This window comes from Drosophila pseudoobscura, chromosome 2 (genome assembly GCF_009870125.1).
Source record: "Drosophila pseudoobscura strain MV-25-SWS-2005 chromosome 2, UCI_Dpse_MV25, whole genome shotgun sequence".
Taxonomy (NCBI): domain Eukaryota; kingdom Metazoa; phylum Arthropoda; class Insecta; order Diptera; family Drosophilidae; genus Drosophila; species Drosophila pseudoobscura.
The window spans coordinates 27,933,553-27,951,788 of record NC_046679.1 but is presented as its reverse complement, the minus strand read 5'-3'; the positions used below and the strand labels follow the sequence as shown (position 1 = coordinate 27,951,788).

Sequence of the window (18,236 nt, the reverse complement as noted above, 5' to 3'; positions counted from 1 at the left end):
TTCCCCCTCGTGTTGTTTGCAATTGAGATTTGTGATTCTGAGTGCGTTTTTCGGCTATGACTATCCTCCGTAGAGCACGAGCCGTGTCAGTCTGCTCCGAGCCTCTAACAACCCATAACGTACCCAAAAAATCGTAGAAGAGAAAAAGAGCAAAGAACGGACGAGTGTTGGGCGCTAAACGAAATTTTGCCATCATCAAAACCAAAGAAAAACTCTTAGTGACTGTGCTTAAACCAAAAGCTACTCCTTAAAAAAAAAGAACAAAAAAACAAGCAAACAATTTTTTATTTGTCAAACGACTTTTTTCCCGCACATGCGCGAATTTCGCGCAAAAAAAGGAAGCTTAAAAAGCAAAAGCCAAAAAATAGACTAAAAGAGAAGTGAAAAGGAGCGCCGGCCCCTCTGCTCCACTCTCGCACACGCACTGTTATCGCAGCAGCAGCAGCAGCAGCTTTTGTGTGCGCGGTGCATTCGTGTGGGTGTTGATTTAACGGTGCCGCGGTCAAGTTTAGGAAAGGAATCGAAACGAAACGCACAAAAGAGCGGAATAGAGAGTGAGAGCGCGACTGGAAAGGCAAGAGAAGGTGCTGTTCGCACGGTTCCCGTTTTTGGATCCACTTTGGGAGAAGCCCCATATTCAAAAAGGTACATATGTATGTAAATATTATTTTCCAAATTAATATCTTTGGGGGGCTATTTTGCCATAAACATTCCACTTAACCTTCAATAAATCTTAAAAAACACAGATGCTAGTCGAAAAGCTTCTCTTCTCTCTTCCTCCCCTTCATAAACAAATAAACAAGAATTAGGAATTTCGCTTTTGTAGGGGCCAGTATGATGATGGGGCACATTACAAATTGTTGAGGCATAAGGAATATAAAGATTAGTATTCCCTGATCCCCACTTGAAACAAAGTTAAGCGTTGATTGTGATATTAGCAAAGCAGTTAAGCGAAAGCTTTGAAGAGCAACTGTTGTTGTCTTATTAAGCTTTCCAGAGAACGATTGGAAGCCTAGCTTTGGCTGGCCGATGCTTGGGATACCCTTCCCTAAAGCTACTGTGGGATTTGGATTCGAATGAAATGATTCCTTCTCTGCTTCACAAGCTTCTGCGTAAAATCGTTCTGCCGTCTGCTCTGGTAGGGTATATTCCGAACCGAACTTTCTTCTGTTTCTTTTTCTGTCTAACCTTAAGAACACACAAACACACACACGAAAGAGATAGCCTCATGTGGTAAATCATTTGCTAAAAATGCAACGGCACAAAAATTCTAAAACAATATTTTAAAATATGTCTGGCTTTTGGCCGATCTTTTGGCTGAACTTGTTTTTTGCCTTCGTACCCGTTCCGCCTCCTGTCTACTGTGGGGCTCGCTCTGCATCTGCCCCCCGTTGCAGCCCCATATGGGAGGGAGGGGGATTGGACTCCTCCGTTCTCCCCCCCTCTACTTTCCTTCTGGCTGACAGCTAATTTTATTTGTTTACATGTCGACTTTCATGTTGTTTTTCCTTTTCCCCCAGTCCGTCCCCCACACTTTTTAGCATTTTCTCGGGCTTTTCTTTTGTGCCATTGCACATTTTTCTCGCCGTCTCTCTCTGTGTGTTTTTTTTTGTGTTGCAGTCTCTTTCTTTTTTAATAATTTAAATTTAGACATCGAACTATAATTCAAAGTCAACGTTTTGCAATTTTTTAATGGCAAATTGTTTGGCACTTGCCAAAATGCATTTCAAATACTATAATAAATATTTAACACGAACCGCTACAACGAAAGCTGCCCCTGCCACTGCGAAATGGTATAATTTCTTGATGTTTTTTTAGGAATCATCACAAGATCAGATCTCCTTTCCCCCCCCGCCTCCCATGAAAAGATTGTCAGTCCGATGTCCAATGATGATGGGATTGTGGTTCACTATTTTAATGTTTTTCTGACTAAAAGAAACGCGAGGCATAAATCAAACAAACTACTCTTTGTTTAGATATATAAATAAATATCTATATATATTAGAGCAGATATATTTATAAGCCCAAATGACATTGAAATGCAGTTACAGTTGTCTACTTGGACTTGAAGAGCATGAAAGAATTAAGCTTTCCCTTTAAAAAATGCCCAACAAGTTGTTGCAAATAAAGACTGCGAAAACTTTTGTAAAAGATGAGACCGCCTCCTCCTCCATAGTATTGTATTCTTCAAAGCCACTACAATATCCTACTCTCTCAGTCATCCCCTTTGAGCCACTCAGAGGAACAAAATTTACTGAATAAACATCATTTATACATATAGTATATTCTCTTTCCTCCTCCCATTTCCCGAAAGTTTTATTTTCTACTTTTTTCTACACAAATTTTTCAACAAAACACACACATTTTTTTGTGTGTGGCGCATTTTCTACGTTTTGCTAGATTTTCCATTTTTGCAATTTTCATGATATTTTTACGTGCTCTAAGAGGCAGAGGGATGGAATGGAGCGGGAGGTGGGTAGATGCAAACAAAAAAGGGGTGTGGGGTGGCAGTGTCTGAGGGGAGTGCGTGGGGGCAGCAGCAGAACGACTAGCACATGTTTAGTTTACTTTTGCAGTTTCGGTTGCCTCTTCTCTGCCCCTCACGGCTGCACTGTGCCAGCGCAGGCCCTCGCTACACCCATCCTTGCACCAGCCCCCTCTTATCAGCCCCGCTCTCTTCATTACTCTTTCTGCAGCTCCCTTGCCTGGTCTTTCTCCTCTTTCGCTGCTTTGTAGCCGGCGTAATATTAATTTTACACTTGGCCTTTAGTTTGGCTTTTGTTGTAATACCCTTGAAGATAACAAGGGGTATGATGATTTTATGCAGATATTTGCAACGTATGAAAGCAAAAAAAAAGAACTTTGGGTCCCTTAGGATTCCGCTTCCAATAGATATTTCAGTTGTCTATGTATTTCTAATTTTATAAGACCTAATATTATCATATTCGGATGACTATTTCTAATAGTTCGCACAGGAATGATAGATATTCAAGGGTATCTAAAGTTTCGCTATCTAAAGTTCACCTTCCTTTCCTTTCTTGTTGTTTTTGGGCATTCCACAAAAAAGCGCATAGAAAAATGCAAAAATGTTCTTTGTTTCTGCAATAGAGACAGCAATACAGAAGGAGAGAACGAGGGAGAGAGACAGATGTGGCATACAGCACAATTAATTTTTGGCTTTTCTTTCAAATTTCTATTGTACAAAGGCAAAATATTAAATAAATACGAATATGTTCAAATGCAAAATGAGAAATGCACTTGCATTTATTTTGCTCTCCGCGGAAAACAGCATGGGAAAAACTTTTCCGTGTACCATCAATTATGCGCACACAAGAGTATGGTCCACTCGCCATGCCACCCCTCCATTGCACCCACTTCCCCCCACTCGACTGCTGACGTTCTGCGTTTTTAATAATATTTACTTGGAAGCTCAAACAATTGCCCAAAAATGCATCGAAAATGCCTCTGAAAATGAACTAATTTTTGGAAAAATTAAATCGCCAAAAAAATAGAAATTTTTGCATAGGAAAAAAGGAACGAAAAATGATTGCTCTTGAATATGAAAATTCTTTGTGGAAACTACGCAAATCAAAGTACATTTGGAAATTTTTGGGGGAAGGGAAAACCATGGCAGCAAAAGAAAATGTGTGGGGAAATAATAAATGAAATTCTATATAAAAATCTCCTTTGGTTCAACGTTTCTTGCATTTGAGATTTAAGAACCCAAAATTAAGGAATTATTGACCTTCAAATGTGGAGTAAAATGTTGGAAAAGTTTATAGTTTTATGCAATTTTTATAAGTTTTTAGTGGAAACTAGATTGAAAGATGTTCACGTTTTCAGAAACCACCGAAATTTGTTCGGGTTTCTTTACAAATATTCGAACAATTCTGCAAAAGAATGAAAAGTATTCAACAAAAGTATAATTGGCATTCTACAATATTCCATATACTTTCTATATATAACCCTTTTAAGAAGAATTAAAAGAATTCCAAAAATAAACCAATATATTGAACAATATATGAGCTGTAATAAAGAAATAATGTATGGAAGGTGTATAGAAATTTTCCACTTGCCAGCCAAAAAAATAGAATCCCAGCAGCTGTACCGTACCTCTTCCTCTCTGTAGAATCCCCTAGGTATATCGCACACACTCTTCCTCTCTGGGGAATTAGTCCTTTAATTTAGTTAAATCCTTTGTTGCTTTTTATTATATTAAAGAGAAGCCGTCTCTCGTTAGGACACCTCCTACTTCTGCTACGTTTAATCCTCGCGTAGAAAATGCCACGGGAAAATTCGCTACGCTTCGAGTTTGCCTCATAATCTGGATAGCCAGTCCGTTAAGCTCCCCGGATCATCGCAATCCCAGTACAAATCCAAATCCAAGTGTCGTGTATTTTTCTCTCTTCTGCAACAATTTTGTGTTGTGTGCTCTAATCCAAAAGTGGATCAAGCCATGAGGATTCGCGGCAGGATTCGCGACTCGCGACCTGTACCTGACTTTTCATCTCGCTCTAATCCCTTGACGCGTGCGTCCTGCCACACAGCCACTACCTGAGGCAGATATAAGCCAATGCCAGCGGCAGTTGCACATTCAGTCACAAGCGACACAACGCACACGCAACATCTAACCGAGCGATTCTCTTGAGAAAATATATATATATATTTACGAAACATTTGGATTAAACTTCGAGAGCGAAAGGACGAGAGAAAGCGGCTTCAAAACGGTAGGTGGACTCCAGCCTCCAGCCTCCTACCATGGATTTTTTTGCTACCATCTGTGTCTCATTCTACGATTCACCATTTTGTTGTGGAAAAATCACTCAAAAAAGCCACCCTCCTCCTCCCATCGTTTCCCCTTCTAGAGCCATGCTTTAGGGGTGGCTCTCTCTCATAAAAATCTCCCAAAAAAAGAACAGAAAAAAAGAAATGTAGAAAAAAGGGAAATAAAAACCTGACGCAGGCGCAACAATCACTAACCACCCCCTCTCTTTTTTTGTCTCTCTTTTAGCCTTTGAAGAGCCCTGCCGCCAAGATGCAGAACTGGGAGACGACTCCGGCCGCCAGCTACGAGCAGCACAATCCATGGTACAGCAGCATGTTTGCGGCAAACATTAAGCAGGAGCCGGGATTGACCAGCAGCAACAGTGTGGCAAGCGGCAGCCCCAGTCCGAGGCAGTCGCCACTGCCATCGCCGGGGAATCACTTGGAGCAGTACCTCAAACAGCAACAGCAGCAGCACCACCAGCAGCAACAGTTGCAACAACAGCCCATGGATACCCTGTGTGGGGCAGCAATGACACCGTCTCCGAGCCAGAACGATCAGAATAGTCTGCAACACTTCGATGTGACGTTGCAGCAACAGTTGTTGCAGCAGCAGCAGTACCAGCAGCACTTTCAGGCAGCGCAACAACAGCAGCAGCAGCAGGCCCACCATCATCATCACCATTTGGGATTAGGTGGATTCAATCCATTAACTCCGCCAGGATTGCCCAATCCCATGCAGCATTTCTATGCCGGAAATCTGGGTCGACCCAGCCCACAGCCAACGCCAACGGCAACCCAAGTGGTGGCACCCACACAAGTGGGGGAGAAACTGCAAGCCCTGACGCCTCCCATGGATGTGACGCCACCAAAGTCACCAGCGAAATCCATGGAAAAGGAGCTGCTCCACCACGAAAAGGAGCACGATCAGATGTCCAACTCCAGTGAGGATATGAAATACATGGCCGAGTCCGAGGATGATGATCAGAACATTCGAATGCCCATCTACAATTCGCATGGAAAGATGAAGAACTACAAATGCAAGACATGCGGTGTGGTGGCCATCACAAAGGTGGACTTTTGGGCGCACACCCGGACCCACATGAAACCCGACAAGATCCTCCAGTGCCCCAAGTGTCCGTTTGTGACGGAATTCAAACATCATCTGGAGTATCACATCCGGAAGCACAAGAACCAGAAGCCCTTCCAGTGCGACAAGTGCTCCTACACGTGTGTGAACAAATCCATGTTGAACTCCCACCGCAAGTCGCATTCGTCCGTGTATCAGTATCGTTGTGCGGACTGCGACTATGCCACCAAATACTGCCACAGCTTCAAGCTGCATCTGAGGAAATATGGTCACAAGCCTGGCATGGTGTTGGATGAGGATGGCACACCCAATCCTTCGCTGGTGATTGATGTCTATGGCACGAGACGTGGCCCCAAGAGCAAGAATGGTGGCACTGAGAGAAGCAGCAGCAGTGGCACCACCAGCAGCAGCAGTCGAAAGAGCAATGTGGCAGCAGTGGCACCACAACAACAACAACAGCAGCAGCAGCCACCAGTAGCAGCAGTCACCTCGCAGTTGAGTGCCGCTCTGCAAGGATTCGCCACTTCGGTGTCAGCACCCTCGCCAGTAATGCCCGCCTCTCCTGCCAAGAGTGTGGCAAGCAGCAAGAGCAGCAGCAAATTGGATCAGCAGCAGCACCAACAGCAGCAGAGCCAACAGCAGCAACATCAGCAACAGCAGCAGCAGTCTCCTGCCAGTCTCCTGCCGCCGCTGGCCAGCCTTTTGCAGCAGAATCGCAACATGGCCTTCTTCCCGTACTGGAATCTAAATCTTCAGATGTTGGCCGCTCAGCAGCAGGCCGCAGTTTTGGCACAACTTTCCCCACGAATGCGAGAGCAGCTCCAACAGCAGCAGCAGCAACAGCACCACTCTCAGTCGCAGCACAGCGACAATGAGGATGAGGAGCAAGATGATGAGTACGAGCGCAAGTCGGTGGATTCTGCCATGGATCTGTCGCAGGGAACACCCGTGAAAGATGACGAACAGCATCCCCAGCAGCAACAGCAACAGCAGCAACAGCAACAGCAGCAGCAGAAGCCGCTGGCGATGGTCATGAATATGAAGCTCGAGGAGGAGGCCACTCCGCTGATGAGCAGCACGAATGCCTCACGTCGGAAGGGTCGTGTCCTGAAGCTGGACACCCTTCTGCAACTGAAGTCCGCGGCATTGACCTCCCCAGAGCAACTAAAGGTTATGCCCACCGCATCATCGCCCATTGCAGGACGCAAACAGCTACCCGAAGAACATTGTTCGGGTGCCAGCTCTGCGGATGAGTCGATGGAGGCGGCGCATGTACCTCAGGCTAATACGAGTGCCAGTTCCACTGCGTCCAGCTCTGGGAATAGCTCCAATGCCAGTGCCAGTAGCAATGGGAATAGCAGCTCCACCAGTGCAACAGCACCCGCTGTGGCATCCACACCCGCAGCAGCAGGGGCCATCTACGAGTGCAAGTACTGTGATATCTTCTTCAAGGATGCGGTGCTCTACACCATCCACATGGGCTATCACAGCTGCGACGATGTGTTCAAGTGCAACATGTGCGGCGAGAAGTGCGACGGACCCGTCGGCCTCTTCGTTCACATGGCACGCAATGCGCACTCCTAAAAAAACACCAACACAACCAAAAAACCTTGTTATTATTATTTATATATATAATTATCCATCATCGTTGTCCTGAATTGTACATATTCGTAGCATTAAGTTTTCAATTAATTTTGTTGTCGAGAATTGTAAATAATGCATACCCTCAAAAATCGTAGAACTAAGCTTAGAATCTATTTGTAGAACCTATCTGTAACTCTCTAACTATCTAGAACTCTGCCTTTCGCTGATTTCCATTTTCCATTTCCCATATACGACTCCAAACCCAGAAAAAGGTTTAAAAAATTATCATCCCAAAAATTCGAAACAAAAAACCGAAAACCTCTACAATAATTTGTAAGAAAAGTCACAAGTCCAAAGTCACATTACGAGTAATAATGTTTAGGTTTATAATAAATATATGAATATATTTTATAAAAATAAATATTTAATCTTAATTTTTAATGCTTTCTCTCTCTCTCTCTCTCTCCCTCAGTATTCAGTATTTTGTTTTAGTCGAAATTCAAAAACACGAATCGAAAACGAATCAAATAAATAAAATTTATTCAATATAATTTTACACATATTTTTTATTTTTTAATTATATCTCGAATCTTTGCAAATCTTCGGCATAAATGACAATATTTTCGAATGAAACGATGAAAATGAAGTACAAATTTAGAGATTTTTAAGAGGCCGCTGAGCTAATGGATCAAAATTAAATAGTTTTTACTCGAAAGAAAGGACTTTTGCCACTTTAGTCCCCCAGTGTAATACTTGGAATATACTCGTACTCCCTTTTTAAGTATAGATATTTTTAAGCCCAAGATTTCCGGAACGAAATGTTTTTATGTAATTGTGTAATAAAAAGAAAAATATATTATACAAAAGTTTTTATTGGTTATTACCTTTCCTTTGGAGGGTTTCAGTGTAGATTTTTCGAAGAATTGTTCCTTCGAAACAAAACCAATGATAAATAGAATAATCGTCTCTAAAAAGTTTAGTAGTAGCAGAAATAAGAGGAGATAATTCATTGAGATATGTATATTATGCGGAACTCTTCAGGAAATTCCAGAATTTCTTCAACTAAATTTTTCTATTTTCTCAAAGTAAAACCCAATTATAATCAATCCAAAACTGTAAGCCCACAACCAACCATATGTCTAAGGTTTCTCTGACTGTCAACACGCGATCTCTGACATATGATTTATCATATGAAATGGTAAGCAGCAACAATGTGGAAAATGGTATGGATGTTTTACCAATTCTCTCTCTTCTATTGGAAAAACTGCTCCATCATTTGCTAAATACTCAAGTTATTAAATGAAAAGAAAAACATATTCATGTAGAGGAGAAATTTGTGTGCGGGCGAAACCAAACAAATTGGTGCGGCAAGGGACCGCTATGAAATCGCTTTTCTCTCTTAAGAATTTTTGATGGATTATTGACATTTTGCGTGAAAACGCACAATTCGCATTGCATATGCGAGAGGGGGAAGAAAATTATATAATAATGAAAAACTCATGAGCACGCGCGTTGGATGCTGGAGATGCCAGGGAAGAGTGACGGCAGGGCAACGCCTCTCACAAAGCAAGAGATGATGCAGCAGGGGATCATCGGCGATCGCCTTGGGATCGTCTGGGATCACTTGGGATCACTCTTCGGGTTGGCGCGCATGCGTCGAGCGCACTTCAACCAAATGGCGCGTGGATGCTGGAGGGAAATTATCTGTTGGTTCTTTCGGTTTTCCACTCAATTTTATATAAATAGTTTTTCTTTGGGGATGGCCTCTGATTGGTTCAGAGGTTCTTCGGCCTGGAAATTATCCCTTAAAATTCTTTCGATGTAAATTTCACTTAAATGCCGTTTTTCCTCATTAAAAATTTTGATAGTAATTGATATTTATGGCTGAAAATGAATTTTGATAAAAGTTGGGAGATTTATGATTGGTTTTATGATGGTTTTTATGGGTCTCTGGCGTAAGGCAGACGCTATCGTATAAGGCTAACCTTTGAAGTAAAACCTGAAGAATTCTGGCTGAAATTAATTTTGCTTAAAGTTTTAGCATAAAATAAAGGCTTAAGAGCTCTCCCATAAGGCAGATCTTATCCAAAATTACATTTCAGACTCAGACTTGCTTCCAGAAATTAATTTAGACAAAAGTCAAAGTCTCTACCTCTCCTAAGATGATGGTTTTAGCGTCAGATCTTATCGCAAATTAGATTTTGCATATATCCCTTTGAGATGACAGACTTTGCGAAGATCCTTTGCTCATTTGAGCAAAGTTAAGTTGGCAATTTGGCCTTTGGCCTTTGTCCTCTGGGCAGTGGGTTTCCTTTTCCTTCTCTTTGGCTTGTGGCTGAAGCAAGCGAAAGATGTTTATCGTGAAAGAGAGAGGGTCCGTCCTAACTTATTGTTTGACCTGACCTTAACGATCCCTAGTTTCTGGTTTTGTTTGTCGGGTTCTTATCCTCAGCTTGTGGCTTTGTTGAATCTCCTTTCGTTCTCTTTTTTTCCTGCTGCTGCTGCCTCATTGTTTGCGGAATAGACACAAAAAAACGTACCAGAAAGAGGAGTCTGCCACTTTGTATCCTGGGAGTTCTTCAAATAGTTCAATTGCTGGACCCTTGCTGACCATTTGAAAGGTGTAATTTTGGTTTCTGCGCCTGTGCAGCTGTTCTCTGCATCACCTTTGCCCAGACCAAGGCCCCCAGAATTTGTGATTGAGCAGGGCACACGCGCCTGGCACGTTCTCACCAAATATAATGCACAACTTGTGGCCACCCCAACCATCAGTAATCCACCCACTCCTGTGTAAAAACCTCAGTCAGGAAAAAGTATTATTAATATCGTGGTAACGCTGCGTGGAAATCTCCCACAGTGCCATAAATTCTGTATTTATGTACAACGAGTATAGCCCTTCCCCTAGCAACGCCATCGCCATATTGCAATGGTTTTTGGGATGGCTTGAATATGGTTTCAGTTACGGATTCGTATGCGGCTTAGTGGTGCGCCATTTTTAGCTTTATAACTAAAAATAACATACACCAAAAATAGCCGTCAGAGAGAGAGAGAGTGGAAAGGGGTTTACAAGGTTTTTCACTCTCGTTTTTCCCAAAATTTGTACCCGAAAAAGGGATGCATGTGAGGTTGCGTTGGGTTGAGTGTTCAGTTGATTGAAATGCGCTGTTGGGGGTTGGGTTGGGTGATGATTAGCAAACCACCCTCACACCCCATTATTATCCAGAGAACTCTCCTCCCACTCTTTAGCCAGAGAATTCTCCTCCCAATTTCCTCCCACTCCTTGTCCAGAGCCTCTCCCTTCCCTTATCGAACAGCCGTTGCCTTCGATGAGCTGTTGATTGCATCAGTAATTTTCTCCCGGCGCCCACATCTCTCTCTCCTCAAAAATTCTCCATTCCTTTTTTCCACAACTTTACGCATTTTAATTATGAAAATTGCCAGAGTTGGAGGATCGTTTCGGGTTCGTTTCAGGATCGGCAAAGGGACCAGCATCTGTGTGTGTGGGTTAATTATCCATTCGCCGTTGTTTTCCTTTTTTTTTTGGGCACCTCAAGCGTGACGTCATGTGTGATCCCACCTTAAGGATTTGTTGAACAGTCGATTATTTATTTCTGTAAACAGTTTTTCCCTGGAAATGCAGCCACGCAGTAGAAAGGGAGAGTGCTGGCCAAAAGAGTTCCTTGCGATCCGTCCAACAGCTGACCAGAGTCCGAGGTCCGAAAGTCCTTTATGTGGGATTAAGGTGGGTGTAGCGAATCCTTAAGTGGTCACCGCTGCCGCTGCCGTTAACAAGGGGCTGAAGGATCTTCTCTGCTGACCGGTTGCTGAGTTTTGAGTTTTGGCATTCGACTGAATTATGGGTTCAGGCTCTCTAATAGCCATAGATCTTGTTAGAAGCGTGTGTATAGTATTTTTGGATAAATAGATGCATATGTTGTATGTTAAAGAAGCGATTGGAATGGGTAGCAAAGGATTTGGGAGTACATCCAATTGGTTTAATGCTAAAAAAAAACAGGAGTCTGAAGGTTTTTTGTCGAGATATAGGCGTCTAAACGGACGTAAGAACGGGTCTCTTAAGTAAAACTCACCCAAAATAATTTCCAGATTATTCTAACCTATTCAAAAAGGTTTTCAGAAAAATACAAATTTTTGAAACTATAGAAATGTAAGCAAGTATTTCTATTAAATCAAGTATATATTTCTGTTATACCCATTCAAGGCTATGACTAAATGTGACACCAAATCAAATCTAAAACCCAACCATTCTATGGAACATCCATGAATGGGATGCCCAGCATGTATTGACCGCAGAATTCTATGTAAATTTTCAAACCAAAACTAATTGCAAACGCATTCAAATGATGAATATGCAAAAGTGTATGGAATTAAAGTCATGGATAGATAGATAAATGATTGGTGGACGGTCGATGGAGGACATAAAAGAACCCACTAGTCCCACTGGGGAAAACAAACAACAGGCCCAAGAAAATTAGGGAAAACTCGCGGCGGCAGCAGATAGCAGAGACAATTTTTACAGTTCCACAAACAGAACTGCGTCCATCAGGCGTCCACTCTTTGTACAAACGAGTATATCCAAAAAAAAAAAAAAAAAAAAAATCATAGAGACGGAACCGCTGACGCTGGTATGGAAAAAACATCTGCTCCTGATGGCACTTTAGTTAACGAAAAACAACAAAAGGTTAAAAATATATGCACGGAGAGAAGGACGCACGACTCCGATGCCCGATGCCCTATGCCCATTCCCATCGATAATGTCCAGCATCCGTTATGGAGAGACACACAGAGAGAAAAAAAGGAAGTGGATATACGACAGGACACAAGCAGCGTGTGCCTCTGTGTGTGAGTGTGTGTGTGGGGGTTGCACAGATACACGCGTGTCCTCCTCTATTTCCCGTTCTGTATATTTGCACTGGATGCGGACTTCAGGCCAGCCGCCGTTTGCTGCGTTTCATTTGGTCAGTTTGCTACAAACAATACAAATTTTTGTGTGGGCTAGTCGATTGAACTCGAGTTTCCATATAGACACTCCGTACTCCAGCCTTTTCTTTATGTTTGCCTCGGATACTGTTCGACACCAGATGCCAATATACGAACAGAATGTCAAATAGAGTAATCAAAGAAGCCTGAGAGACAGCGAGTAAAAGGAGTAGTAGGAGTTGAGGAAGTGTGGCATAAAGAATTAATTTCAATGGAGGGCAATACTAGAGACCAACTAATCAAATTTCATGGCATTTAATACTCGAAAGATCCAGGTTTAAGAGGTCCTTTAAAACTGAACCATTGATTAATATGGAAACGTCAATCAGCCACTTAAATGGTACCCACATTATCCTGTAACCCTCAACCTCTCATTCCATATGTCCTCCCTAAAAAATCTCCTGATCACAACCAATCAAAACCCAGTCAAAAAGTCACATCAACGCCTATTGCACAATCCCAATGATTTTCCCGGAAATTTCATGCAAAAAACGAGATTACAACCAATAAAAATATCCACACAAAAAAATGCAACCAAAAAGAATGGGAAAAACGTAGCAAAAAATTGAAATGAAAAACTACCCAAAAATGTGTGATACGGGGATGCGATGGGGTGGGTGAGGTTACTGCAACCACCCCTCTGCGAGAGGGGTTGCAAAAAAGGAAAAAGAAAAACTGAAATGAAAAAAGAATCCAGAAAAACATTTGGCAAATATTTTCAATGGATCGATATGTCGCTTCAGGGGCCGGGGGACATGGCCATGGATGCCTTCGACATGTGAATAAAAAACAGGTAGGTAAGGTCTTTCCTCGTGTAAGAGATACTTTTTTTTAGCAACATGTGTTTTTTCTTTAGAAAAGAATTTCGTTTGTGTTTTTTGTTGGTTTTTGGGCTGGGATAAATCGACTTATTGGTCTTTTGTGAAAAGGTTCGAAGCGCAAATGTCAGCTGTAGAGCTCTGTGGAGCGAGCGTTGTAATGTGAGCAATTAGAGAGTTTCTCGGAGGTTGAAGATGAAGTATCAGTGTCCCAGGGAGTGGATGTTGATGGAGGTGTATCCGTGGTCGTCTACAGGTGTCAGCCGATACTTCAGATCTGTACAAGTTGTCATCGGATTGTGGTTGATGGGCGGATATGGAGTCTCCAGTTTCTGTTCGAATCAAGTTCGATTGCACTCCCACAATTTGGCTTGTGTCCCTTCGCTGTCTGGCATCTGGAAATTGCATGATTCACTCTCATTTTCAGCTGCCTCGGAACCAAGCCTTTCTCCATATCCCTTTGAGTTTTCCTCCTTTAGGTCTTGCACATCCATCAATAATTCCACATTTTCCCGAAAGTGAAGTGCATAAATTTCACCATTTCTGCTTCGATTTGCCAAGGGTTAAATTACATTTTTCAGCTGGTCATTGTGGTTGACAAAAGGGGAACAAAACCGTCAATAGGTTCCGTTCCCTCTGGTTTTTCTCTGGAAAATTGTAATAATTTCTGGCTTTGCCAAAAACCGAGGGAGTGGAACATAGCAAACTGAATAAAAGGTGTTGAATTTTCGCTTATACTCGTAGAAGGTAAACCCTTTTATTTTTCAATATATGTACTATGTATTGTTTTCTTACTTTTTCGGTGGTTACTTTTTTTTTGGGTAAATGTTGCTAATTGGAACAGCTGGTTTTCCATAGAGAGAAAATTTGCCAAAGGTAGGAGAGTAATATACTGTAGAACTTGGTTGAAATATGTATAAAAGATAGCTGGTAAAAAAATGTTAATGAAACTGTGAAATTTTCTCTAATTAAAATCATGCCCATAGACGCCCAAAGAACTTTCTTTTACTATGTTTTATCTGATAAGCCATTAAAAAGTTTATCCTACATGACCTTGTAGCAGCATTTTCCACAAAAACTTTTCCCTTTCACTAGCTTCTGGAAACATCTTAATTTTTTCCCTCAGTTTCAATGAACTTTTTCCTTCAGAGTAGCCTCGCCATTTTGGAGCTAGAACTCACCCTTTGCTTCGGCTGTCTGAGACTCCATTTTTGCCCCTTGTCTTCAGCCACACTTCATAATAGTTTTGTTTGTGCCACACGCACTCTCCACACACTCTCCCCTGCAGCTACAATTTACAGCGCCTAATAAAAACAAAATGAAATAAAGGCAATGCGTCTCCCCCCTGTCGTTGCTTTCATTTATTTTTGGATACCCTTCTCTTTTGGGGAGCGGGGGCCAATCAACGCCAAGGGATTAGATGGTTTTCGGGCGTGTGGCACCACAAGATCTTTGTCATTGAACTTGAAAAAGAAGCCGAAGAGGAGGCACGTTTTCCCAGTGGTAGACACTTCTACCCTTTCAACACATTTGGTACTCACCCCCACCCCTTCCCCTTTGTGTCTCTAAATATAAACGGATTGTTGCCGCATCCCCGAATCGGAACCCTTTTTCCCTTTTGTATCTCGTATCTTTTTATCTCGCGCCTGTTGCATCATCATGATGCATGATCGTGCTACCCTCGTCAAACATTCGAGTACGGAACACTCTCTGAAAATTAACCACCAATAAAAAGGCAACACTTCATAAAAAGTGCTTCCGTTTTTTCCCCTCTAGATCCGCATCCGCTCCCTTTCTCTGATCTTTTGTCCTCCTGTTGTCTGCCTGTTGCATGCCCCTCGAAAACTACTTTTTAGATGATGTTGTAATCGAGGAGTCGTCGTTTGGGTAAACACCCTTAATTTGATTTTTAGCGCCACTTAATAGGAGGGCACTTTTTTTACATACTCGTATGAGTGTATAGGGTGTGTTTTTTTCATTTTTTTTTATAGATGGGGAGGGTAAAAAATACGAACATGGTAATTGGTGTATCCGATGGCTGCCTCGCGCTGTGTGGCACGATTATGTAATTGACCTTTTGAGGGGAGAGCAGGGGCAATGGGCGTGGCATGATCGGATATTTTTTAAGGGCATAATAGTCTTCTTTATGGGGTGTCACTATGGGTTCTGCGTAGGTTATACGGTGATGAGGGGATGAGTGTTGATTAGTTTATTGATTTTGGATGATCTGTTTGTGGTAGATGATCCTTTTCGATTTTAAGGCCTTTTAGTTATATCCTTTTTGGATCTATAGTTCTGTTGATCTTCTTCAGAGGCTTTCCTGAGATTCCCTATAGTTTTTATTGATTATTTTTAGCAATTTAGATTATTCTCGAAGCGTATGCCATTCCAGTTTTAATAGAATCCAACCTTCCCCCCCAACAACAGATCCTTGCCATTTCCCTGAACTCTCCTCACATTTTCTGGCCATCATCTGCTGCTGCTGCCTTTGTCTTTATAATGAATTCATCACATCAAATGCTGATCCCGATCGCATGTCCTGTCGATTGCCTCAGAAAGAGAGACAGAGACAGAACGAGAGAGAGAGAGGAGAGTTTCCAACAATTGAATCCAACAAGCGAGAGGCTGAAGGACACAAATGCACAAAATTCAAATGTCATTCAAATAACGGCTGTGAGGACAATGGACCGCCAGGACGAGGCACGGGTCCTAGGACCCGGAGTGGGAGTACACCGTACCATAACAGAAGGAAAAGGTGGATGAGAGGTCATTGGAGTGGGAGCAACGCCTGCATCTCATTTCGTCTTCGCTTTCGAATACGATTTGTATGCGGCGGCGTGGCAATATCCTGGGCACAGGATACATGTTCATATATTGTTATTATATTCCTCTTCCATCCGGTGCTGGGCTTCAGCTGATGGACGGCTAGAAAAACATCCAAAGGCGACAATGATGATGACGAGGACAAAGTTGGACTCTGGTAATGTCAATCGCACTGGCATGGCACTGGGTGAGGAGAGGCCCAGCGGTCTCGACTTCCTTTCTGCCGCCAAACCGCACAACAGATGAGGGACTGTGAAGACCTGATTCTGATCCTGATCCCGATACGACCGATGGATGGTCGGTACGTTCAGGTTTCTTTCTGCCCCGATAAGCGTGACATTTTCATATTGTTGGCGATCTAAATCTGTATGCCATTCATGCCATTGATGGCCGATGGCGTCTTCGGCCTTCGTCTGAGGCCAATCACACGCTGAAGGGATTAGCAGAAGTGAAGTTTTTTATCTGGGCTAATTGGAGCGTTCTCTTCCGAGATAGATAGTCCTAAGCGGACAGCCATGAAATGAGAGTCCATTCAGGCGATGGGATAGCTTTGATTATGCCTTCCTCAGTAAGTACTTTCTTTATGTCCAACGCAATTGGCGTTAAATCTGAGCTGACATTTAGCCAAGGTCTCAAATTGAGCTGGAAACTTTCTTCGATCGCGAGTGTGATTCTTATAAATTTTTGGCAGCTGTTGAAGGAGTGAAGGACCCCCTGGAGCATCTCGAATGGAAGCAGGAGTCTTTTTCCCATTGATTTTGGAGCACAACAAATTTTCATAGCTTGAAAAATTACCCAAAAACTACCAGAAATTAGGGCATAACTCCATAACTCTGTAAAAGAGGGGGGCCCACCGAGAGTCTAGAGCCAGGGGCAGATGTCAAAGATCTGCTAAAGATCACACTAAACATCGTCGCCAAAGAAGGAGCTGCTCGACTCAACTCATTTGAATGAGAAGGAATTCCATTTCCCGGGAAAACAAACACAAACTCCCAAATCCCAGAGGAGCAGACATAAGAAAATCATTTTTGAGACACCCTTAAAGCCATCGAACACTCGGGGGCTGAGGGAAGAGGTCCATAAGGGTCGCCTTTTGGAATGTAGATGTCGCGTGTTCGGAGACGCGACGTTGGCGCGTAAGATTTGTGTGTTTCCGGGGTCGCAATGCCAGTCGGGGTCAGGGTCGGGGTTCGCCTATAATAGGCTCATTTCCTTGCCTGCTCCTTGGCTCCTTGCGCCTTGCTCCCTGCTTCTTTAGGATCGTAATAGCGTAAACATTTAACGGGAGCGTGCGCTGCGCACGCGCAACATTGCCTCACGCGCTCGATCGACCCTCGACCCTCGATCCTAACCTCTGACTGATCCCCGATCTTTGGTTCGTTTTTGAGCTATTGTTTGATTTCCTTAAGGATTTTCGCGTCTTATGATTGATTCAGTGTTTTGTATTTATTGTTATTCCCATGATTTCTCCATGTTACACGATCACAATCTTGTGGCATTCTCTCTCTGTGGCAGCATGATTAATCTTTGATGCTTCTTTGTGGGTGCAATAGCATTGGGGATTTCGGGAGAGGGGTTCCAGTAGTTTGTTTGACAAATATTGAAGCGATTCATGATTTGACATACAAAATGTAAGATCAAAGATGGTTTTTTTTTTAGTGGCTGAATGGAAAGCGGGGAAAAGCTGAACTAATGGGGATGAAAAGAAAGCGGGAAATCGAAGAGATTTATTGATATTCAATGGCAAAAGAGTTTTGGAGTACTTTAAGAATATATTTTAAATAGAGAATTTATATATTTTGATAAAGGTTACTAAATTATGGTTGGAAATATGTACATATATGTATATGCAAAGCTGAACAAACCATTAAGGGAGACATTGAAAATGTTTAGAATATCTCGAGTGACTATTTATTAAATTATGTCTCGATTTAAATATGATATACATCCCTTTTAGGTCCCTTGAAGTCAATCCTTCACATGTGATCTTGCGTTCTATCCTTCCCTTAAACCTTTTCCCATTGGGCTATTCCCAACAGCATATTCCCTAAACTCCTGCAGCAGCCGCAACATGATGCATGTGGCATATTTAACACCTCCAATTCATAATGAATGAGTTAAGAGCATCAACAAACTAAGCAAGAACATATCGATCGCCA

General features: G+C 42.5%; 1 protein-coding gene across 3 annotated transcripts; it reads left to right on the top strand.

The window, feature by feature from the left end:
* hb (zinc finger protein hunchback) lies at nt 1-7,870 on the top strand. 3 transcript variants are annotated; one of them, XM_033384347.1, is made up of 2 exons: nt 1-653; nt 5,012-7,870. In XM_033384347.1, exon 2 carries the CDS (start codon nt 5,036-5,038, stop codon nt 7,436-7,438), a length of 2,403 nt encoding a protein of 800 aa, XP_033240238.1. In that variant the 5' UTR covers nt 1-653; nt 5,012-5,035; the 3' UTR covers nt 7,439-7,870. The 3 variants fall into 3 exon arrangements, with proteins under 3 accessions (XP_033240238.1, XP_001359808.3, XP_033240236.1); XM_001359771.5 differs by having other exon boundaries at nt 2-645; XM_033384345.1 differs by lacking the exon at nt 1-653 and adding an exon at nt 4,564-4,727.
* Nucleotides 7,871-18,236: the final 10,366 nt, after the last annotated feature.

Excerpts from the sequence above, each read along its gene's own strand:
- hb (XM_033384347.1), top strand. The coding sequence starts at position 5,036 with ATGCAGAACTGGGAGACGACTCCGGCCGCCAGCTACGAGCAGCACAAT.